At 32.6% G+C, this 9816-nt stretch overlaps 1 protein-coding gene across 1 annotated transcript; it reads left to right on the top strand.

The window, feature by feature from the left end:
- LOC104701223 (FBD-associated F-box protein At1g66310-like) lies at positions 2797-4690 on the top strand. The gene is made up of 3 exons (XM_010416870.2): positions 2797-3835; positions 3921-4061; positions 4139-4690. Exons 1-3 carry the CDS (start codon positions 2837-2839, stop codon positions 4409-4411), a joined length of 1413 nt encoding a protein of 470 aa, XP_010415172.1. The 5' UTR covers positions 2797-2836; the 3' UTR covers positions 4412-4690.

The following is a 9816-nucleotide window of genomic DNA, read 5'->3' as shown; positions in this document are numbered from 1 at the left end:
ACACAATAATGAACTTATAATTTAACCGTGTTGTAACAGTTAATTATAATTTGAATTTATATTATTATTAACCCAAACATGTCCCACCATATACAGTATATAACCATGTCCGTGATATTTTTTAATAAGTGTAACTATTTATAATATTTTGAACTTTTTAAAATTTAAAATTTATTTTATCTAGAATAACTAATGGTTCATCTAAAGAAGCGAGACAAAGAACCGACTAAAATCGATTACAAAATTATAAATTTAGTTGCTTGATATAATTACAACTTAAAAATTTTATTCTATTTTTTTTTAGTTACCTAACAATATATATGGTTGTGTAAATATACTCTATTAGACGTGTTTAATAGAGAAAGATTTTGTTAAAATTTTTATTTTCTTAAGTTGTATTATTATTTGGAATATATTTTTTAAGTGTATTCATTGCTAGTAATTAATAATAATGCAGGTAAAGTAATTATTTTAACCCCTAAATGGCTAAATCTCGTGTACTATCGAAGTAAATCCATATCACTTATTTTGTAACCAACTAATGAATCAAATAATAACTATAACTTTATAACCTATAACTATTAATTATATAGACATAAGATAACAAGATAATTTGGCCAAACAACTTGGAACTCGTAAAAGACTAAGGATGAATTTTGATGATATTTGAAGTTAATATATGTAGTACTTTTCAAACATAATTAATAATTCTATAAAACATAAGCTATCAAAAAAATTATTAAGTGTTTACATTTACTAAATATTATATTTTATATGTTAATTTACATATTTTTGTGCTAACAACATCTAGTATTAAAATAAGACATTGATAGTTCTAATTATAATTTAGTTATACATTTGAGAGAGGATGATTATCCGTCCGGATAATTTTGTAAATAAAGAAAAAGCTACATCAAAATCAATCTAGCTTACACAAATATTAATATAGTTCATCAATACAAGAGAAGATATTGTGTGTGTAATGATTTTATATATCCAAAAAGTTATTCTAATCTATTTTTGTAATAAAAAATACATTCCAAATGTTATTTTTTTTGCAATTTATAATTCTTCACCCAATCCAGATATTAATTATTAGCTAATAGTAAATCCAACACTTATATATTTGTGTATCAATTGGTGTTGGAAGAACTGTTAATCTAGCTGAATTCATCTGTATCTAGCAATATTTGTTTTTGCTGAATTGCTAAACCAGAAAGCCTAAGAAAAAATTAAACCAATATAAATAGTTTATAAGTCTATGCAAGTTTCTATTTATTTTAATAAAAAATGTATATTTCCAAAAATTACAATGTATAATAAAGAACACATTTCATCCAATATTATTAGACGACACATGTGCTTATGTGCTAACGGTAACTATGGTATGTCTTTTCCGAGGCACTGATGATTAGAACATAAAAAAAGTTATTAAAATTAATGGTTTAACCTGAAAAAGTAGCGATATAAGAAAACAACATCATTCATGGAAAAATGTTTACTCCCAAAAGTTATTATTTGTAAAATTTATAATAAAGGCACATCTCACCAAAAATAAATATTTAGACGGCGCACATGATTACATTGTAAAGTACTTATGGTATGTCTTTTTCGAGACGCATATGATTAGAAAATAAAAAGTTAATTAAAATTGACGGGTAACCTGAAAAGTCGTGATATAATAAAAATATATAATCCATTTATTTTAATAGAAAATGTTTACTTCGAAAAGTTATTATTTTAAAATGTATAATAAATATCACATCTCATCAAAAATAAAAATGTTGACGGCGCATGATTTTTGTGCTAATGTACGTACGATTTGTTTTCAAATTATTAAAAAAGAAAACGTTAAAAAAATTAACGGTTTAACAAGAAAAGTTGTGATATAAGAAAGAGACATCATTCATTTAAAAAAAAAAAGTTTATTTCCAAAAATAACTTGTGAAAATCTATAACATATAAAATCACATCTCACTAAAAATAGATTTAGTTACTCTGACTTTTTGTTAATTTGCTAATGTATGTCATAATACTTTTCAAATAATGTATATCAAATATTTTGAAATACATGAATTATTAAAGGATTCATATGAAGCCCAATATAATGTCTCATGAAAAATTCAAAAGGCTATGTAATTATCATGTAATTGGGTGCTTAAACAAGATGAGGACAATGAAATCCTTGAATTTTCCTAAATGTTAGCACTTAAAAACATTTATGCAAGTTTCATGTACATTCTGCAATTCTGCTAGACTCTAAAAATCTGCTATTACCACTTTTTATCTAAAAACATTCCAGCTTATTCAACTGATAAATAGATACAAACTGTTGGATATATAATACATTGAAGAATTATTACCAAAAAAAATTGAATCTTTATAGAAATATTAGTTTGAGAAATTTTAGATAATTTTGGTATGAAAACTTTAAGATAATTTTGGTAATTTCATTACTTAAGTTAAGAATATACAAAAATTTGTTCCGTTCGGTTTCAGAATACTGTTTTGAAATAAATTTATACTTTTATATGAATACAATTTCCCCAAGTTGTATTAAAAAAAACAAAGCAATTGTTATAGAAAAAAATTGTGTTTAATTAATGTCATTTAAAACTCTGTCAAAATTACAATGTTGTAACTGCTAAGTTGACCCAAAATAATATAATATATACTCTGACATATTTAAAAAAGTTAAAACAGCCGTTTTATTCTTCTCTGTCATCATTCTAGAAACGCCGTTAAAGTGGTAATGTTAGGTTTAGGTTTACTATTTATTGTTTCATTTCTGACCACACCTACTCACTACCACTACTACACAACTTTGAAGGTTCTCATGGAGGAAGACGGAGTAGAAGGAGTTCGTGCCAAAGTCTCTCGTGATGAAGACGGAGGGAAACGAGTTCGTGCCAAAGTCTCTGGTGGTAAAATTGTTCAAGTTGATGATTGGCTAAGAAATTTGCCAGAATGTTTGCTATGTCATCTTCTCTTGAACCTTCCGACAAAAGATGTGGTGAAGACATGTACCTTATCCAGCCAATGGAGACATCTCTGGAGGTATGTTCCTGGTCTGGACTTGGACTGTCGTGATTTCAAGGAATACGATGAAGTTGCCGGTTTTATCGATAGCTTCCTGAGCTTTAACAATGGTGAGTCGTCCATAAAAATGTTTAAGTTACGTTACCATAGTGATCTGGGTGGCGATGTGGACGAGGAGACTGATAACGCTAATCTCACCCGGTGGATCGACACTGTTGTTAGGCGAAAAGTTCAGCACCTTGCTTTGTCGTGGGGTGAAGTGCCGATACCTCCAACACTTTACAAGTCTGAGAGCTTGGTTTCTTTAAAGCTCACTGAAGCAGTCTTGCCAAACCCTGAGTTTGTGTCTTTACCGTCTGTCAAAGCTATACTTCTAGAGTCGGTTAAGTTTGCAAACGATTTGGCTTTCGAAAAGCTGATCTCAGGCTGCCTTGGTCTCGAAAGGTTAACTCTATATAGAAGTCAGAATGACAATGTAAAAGTGTTGAGGGTGAGATCTAAGTCTTTACTCAACTTCGATTACAACGGCTCAACTTTTACGGGTCCTCATGAAGATCTAGTGGTTGCCATAGATGCTCCTATGCTTGAAGATCTTCAGCTCTCTGATCATTTGACTGAGAGTTTCATGATAGATAATATGAGCTCACTTAAAGAGGCGGATATCGATGTTCAGTTTAACTTCTGCTTTGGGAAGAAGTTCGATCCGATGGATATACCGAAGAGAAAGATAATTAGGAATTTTCTTGTTGCGATTTCTAATGTCAAAAACATGATCATCTCTCCAAGCACTCTTGAGGTAACATGTTGATTTCGTTCTTTTAATTTTTCTAACAAGTTTGTCTAAAATTATTTTTTATCCCTGGTGCATGTGGTGGTTGTAGGTCATTTATGAGTACTCAAAATGTGAACTGCTGCCCTTGTTTTGTAACCTATCTTCCTTGAGTGTCTACTTCTACAACCACAGCTGGGAAATGTTGCCAGTCTTTCTTGAGAGATGCCCGAATGTCAAATCTCTTGTTGTGGTTAGGATTCTTTACTTAAAACTTAATGCAAATGGGGAAAGTATAATCATAATAACATCATTTGGTTGTAATATTAGGAATCTGCTACATTTCCAAAGGGGAATACTCGTATTTTGACTAGACCTTGGCGTCTCCTATCATCTCTGGAGTATGCTGAGATAGAATCGCCATTGGAAGGGGAAGCGATGGAGATGGAATTACTGAGTTACTTACTTGAGAACTCACCAGTCCTCAGGAGACTCACTCTATATGTGGATAGAGAGTCAAGCAATGAATCTGTCATCCTCAGAGAACTCCTTATGATTCCAAGGCTCTCTAGCTCATGCCAAGTGTATGTTCTCGATCCTTAGTAACGGACACACTGGCTCTCTAGCTCATGCCAAGTCGGTGTTCTCTATCCTCAGTAACGGACATCCTGGCTCTCTAGCTCATGCCAAGTCGATGTTCTCTATGCCATGTCGATGTTCTCTAGCTCATGCCAAGTGGTTGTTTTTATGTACTTTATTATGTGAACTCTGTGTTTTCTTCTTTATTGTTGTGACTTTGATGTGTTGTTGTTGATCGTACAAAGATCATATGTTTGTCTTAACTGTTACAATGTTGAAAAAAATGGAATAAGGTTTGTGTAAGATAAGGGAATTATAAGGTTCCTTGAAACTCTTTAATTTATCAGTACTTCAGCTAGATAATTAGATGAAACTAAGTGACTAGTATATTCTAGAGACTCAAGGGTTGGAGCTTTTAAGCTATACACGAGTGGTGAATGAATAAACTTCTAGACTTTTCCTTTTCAAAGATTACAACATATTTATTGCCAACCCTACTCAGAACCTGTGCGTGGAAGAGAAGAGGATTATATGGATCCGAGAGCAAGTGGCTCTCTAATTGGAGCAGTGGCTTGAGAGGATCAAGGCGATAAAGAGGGAGACAAACTACGTCACTGTTTTTCGACAAAAACAGAAAAGAAAAATCAAGATCGAATAACCTATATATATATAAATCAAAATCTAGGTCATGGGTTTTTTTTGGCATGTTGATGGTGACTATCTGGTGTTTGTAGCTAGCTTCGTGGACTCTGTAAGCCGCTGTTGTTTATAGATCCATTGGCAACGAACAAAAACTCAAACTAAATCCCATACTCATGGGTGAGGCCAAGATTCATGTGGAGGTTGAGCTAAGCAAAAATATTACAACAAGGATTAGGGCTAGTGATGAAAATAGGTTCATATCTATGGAACTGAACAATTCATGAGATCTTTAAATGTATGCGGGTTTAGGTTTGATATTTTCAAGGGCCCAATTTTTTTTTTTAATTACATGTTTAAGTTTTTATTCAAGGCCCAATCCTTTTGTACTTTTTTTTGATAATTATACTTTTGTACTTTTAGTATCTAAACCTAGAGTTTTTATTTTGAATGCTGATGTGGCAAGCTTACAATTTTTCTCTAACTTAAAAAAAAAATTATACTATCACATTTGCTAAGCACATATTTTCTTATTATCATCCTCTTTAATCCACTAAGAACACACAAGATTATTGTAGTGGATGACAAGCATTGTGGGCAAGGTAAATCAAAGTTCAAAAAGCAAAGAACATACACATCGTAAATACAGAGGTTGTGTGGGCAACCGCCATATATTCTACTTCTTTTGATTAGTGATCCACTCCTTGATGCTTTACCTATAGGCCATACCTGATATCTAGTCCAAAATTAATATTTTTATGAATGTAACTGAACATGACAGATTTTTTTTTGTAAGATTCTAAATGGGTAACACACCAAAGATTTCTGCAAGATTCAAATATATTCAACGATTCTACAATTTTGGCAATTCCATTCCTTATCTAAAAACATCGATCTGCCATATTCAACAATTCATAAATAAAAAAACTGCCATACTGGACTGAATTCAGTTAGATTAAATCATTTTTAATTCCAACGCCAACCAATATAAACAAGTATTTACAACAGTTAAACACTTAAACTATATATGCCATATTTGTTTTGGATAAAAGATTAGATAATAGCGGATATAGGAGTGGAGTAAAAAAGATATTGAGGAAATTAAAAGACAAAAGCTATATCAAAAATGATTTTTTTTTATATAGGTCAGATAAAGTTGGCAACATATACATATTTTGGAATTCGGATAAACAAAAACACAATACGAATTGGTAAGGCCATACTCATACCTAGATATTTAAATAAATATATTATTTTAGATATTCGTTGTAAATATTACAAAAGTTTTAAATTTTCATAGAGATATTAATTAATTTGAGAACTATTTGATAATTTTAGAATTTGGAACCGCCTTTAGATCATTTATGTAATATTATCACTTTAATAAATGTATGTGGATAACATCATTTAGTTTGGTTAAGTTTTAGAATATCTCTAAATTAAAAAATATATTAAAAATTATTGGTAAAATAATTTAATTGTTTATGATTTTATATGATAATATGATTTCATTTTTCCAAGTTATTTAAAAAAAAAAAGCAGATGTTAAAAAAACCTGTGTCCAATTAATTAAATAATTGAATATACTAATTTCCCATTAAAATCCATCTTTAATTTTAAATCTTTTGCCCAAAAAAAAAGTAAATTAAATTCATAGTTCAGAATTATGAGATATCAATACGATAAAAACTAGATGTGCTTCTCTCCAGTGTTGACACCTCAGCTTTTTAGTTAAAAGAGGAGTTTACACATCAGTTAAAATAGTTAGTCAATCAAATTATAAGGATTAATACAGCTCAATATTTTTTTCGAGTAATAATCCTTCTCCATTCCACATCATTCTTTCGGCTTTATGTTACGGGCTCAGCCCAATTACAATGGTGTCCAAGAAAAACTGTAAAAAAAACTCAAATTAAAATGTATATTGCAACTGAGGAAGGTGACGAGCAACACATACTCAACACCAGAGGAAAGAAAGAGGACATTGAAACGCTAATCGGAGGTCATCCAAAAAAAAGAACAATAGTCTCAAACCATTCTTGAAGCAAGTGAAGGCTACGAGTCTCTCATACTTGATGCTATGTTTCAGATTTGGCTGCCAAATTGAACCTTAATATTCTACTCTTTTTTTGTGTAGAAATTTCCAATCTTTCCTTCGTTCTAAAACTCAAAAGAAGATTTAGATCAGAGAAAGCTCCCAACAAATCCAACGAGTCAACGACCTTAGCCCCATAGTCCACCAACGAGATCTGATCCTTGTCGCCATCAGAAAATTCTGAACCGTTGTTGTTATGAAACTTGGTGCTGGTGGGATCGTGGCGGGATCAAATCATGGATATAGTAGTAGTAGTTCGAGTGAGTCAGCTGTGGAGAAACTGTATTTAAGATAAAATTGAAGTCTTTTGATGATTAGGCTAAAGGAGTTGCGAAGTTTTACATATTTGGATTTAAAAGAAGCTAGAACATTGGTGCAGAAGACTCTTGAGATTTGAATGCTAGATTTTGCGGTATAGTGCTTTTTTTATAGAAAAACAAAACTATAGAAAATATGATTTACCACAATTATCCTATGAAGTATAATTTTAAAAAGTACAAAACAAAAAAAAATATAAAAACAAACCTACGGCGTAGCGCGGGTACTAACCTAGTATATTTAAAAGTTAGAGGCGTTTTGTTTCTCTATCATCATTTATATGACGCCATTAAGGTGGTACTTTTAGGTTTAGGTATAAGTTATCGTTTTATTTTTGACCACACCGATTCATTGCCGCTTACCCCGCTTCTTCACAATTTCGAAGGCACTCATGGATGAAGATGGCAGGGACCAACTTCGGGCCAAAGTGTCTTTCTTGAGAGCTGTCCGAATCTAAAATCTCTTGTCGTGGTTAGGATCGTATACCTAAAACTTATGCACTTTCTTTGGTATAATACAAATGGGGAAAGTATCATAATTACTCAAAACTTGTTTCTTTCACATGGTTGTAATATCATGAAGCTGCTACATTTCCAAAGGGGAGTACTATTATTTGTGGAGAAATATCTAACATCGGATAGATGTGAAGGGCCTCTCCACTCATTGTCAATTGGTTTTTAGTAAGAAGGCCACAGTAAAGTCCAAATTTATCATTGTATCAGAGCCTACACACGCTGACCCGTTAATTTATTCTGCCCGAATAGAGGCCCGATCACCCCAATAATTGATGGCCCAAAAGAAGACCCAATTCCATCGAGATCTCTAAAGACAGAGCATTATCTCGAGGAGGCGTGATGGAATGTCGAGATTAATGACTATAAGAGTCATTATCTCGAGGGTGCATGATGGAATGTCGAGATTAATGACTAGACGAGCCATTATCTAGAGGGGGCGTGATGGAATGTCGAGATTAATGACTAGAAGAGCCATTATCTCTATGGGGCATGTGGAGAAAGATCCCACATCGGATAGATGTGAAAGGACTTGTGTAATATATAAAGGATTAGGACCTCTCCACTCATTGCCAATTGGTTTTGAGTTTGAAGCCCACAGTAAAATCTAAATTTAACAATATTGTGACTAGACGACCTTGGGGTCTCCTATTATCTCTTGAGTATGTTAAGATAGAATCGCCGTCATTTGAAGGGGACGCGGTAGAGATGAAATTGTGAGTGTCTTACTGGAAATCTCACCAGTCCTCAAGAAACTCACTCTATGCATGGTTGGGTAATTATCCTATAAAGAAATCTGTCATCCTCATAGAACTCATTAAGATCCCAAGGCGCTCTAACTCATGCCAAGTCGTTTTTCTTTGATCCTCGTAGAGCAACATACAAAAGTTGTTTTTATGTACTTTTTATTAATGTGAACTCTCTAAATTTTTGTTTTTTGTTTTTTTTTTGTAACATCTGACTTTATTGATAATTAGTAGTTTGTGGTACAATAATCCTCAAAGAGGAAATGACTTAAACCATTTGGAACATAAAAATGAAAAGTAAAAGAAGTATCATCCGGTAAGGGAGTTTTGGCTAGATAATCAGCTGCTTTATTGATGTCTCTCTTAATCCATGCGAATTTAGTATATTCAAACTTTCCTTTCCAAAACAGAACTTCTCTTATCCAATTGTGCATGCTAAAGTTGATGTTTTGTCCTTTTAGGAGACTTGTTAACTCCAAATTGTCTCCCTCAAATATAACTTTGCGGTATCCTTTCGTCCAACAATGTTGCATTGCTTGTAGTAGACTTTGACATTCATTTTCTAGAACATTCTTGACTTTTGCTCCTTTTGCTTGGCTTGCTCCCATATATGTTCCTGTATCATTTCTTATGATCCATCCTGCTTGAGGTTCTCTGTTCTCATTGACAAAGGAAGCATCATAATTACATTTGACCCATGTGGATTCTGGTTTTGTCCATCCTTGTACTCTTCTTGTTGATGGTGTTGTTTGTGTATTGCTTAACTTTGCTAAGTAGGCTTCAGCAGTGATCCATTCTTCTGTATATTGTCTTGCTAGTTTGATGGTTTAAGACCATGGTTGATGTCGTAGTTGGAATGTTAGTAAGTTGCGGCTTTTCCATATCCTCCAGAGAATCCAAATTGGCAGTTGATTGGTGAAATCAATATTGTTGGCTAGGCTGCAATTTACTACATTGTCTAGGTTGTTCTCCAAAGTTAAATTTGGGCTGATCAGACCTGCAATGGGATGTCCCGATGCTCTCCATAAATATTGGGCATGGTAACATGTGAAAAATAGGTGGTTTGTTGTTTCTTCTTCTTGGCAGCATCTTCTGCATAGACTTTGTCGAGATATATGT

Source organism: Camelina sativa, chromosome 7 (assembly GCF_000633955.1).
Source record: "Camelina sativa cultivar DH55 chromosome 7, Cs, whole genome shotgun sequence".
Lineage (NCBI taxonomy): Eukaryota > Viridiplantae > Streptophyta > Magnoliopsida > Brassicales > Brassicaceae > Camelina > Camelina sativa.
Note: the sequence above shows the minus strand (reverse complement) of the source record. Positions and strands in the feature narration are given on the sequence as shown.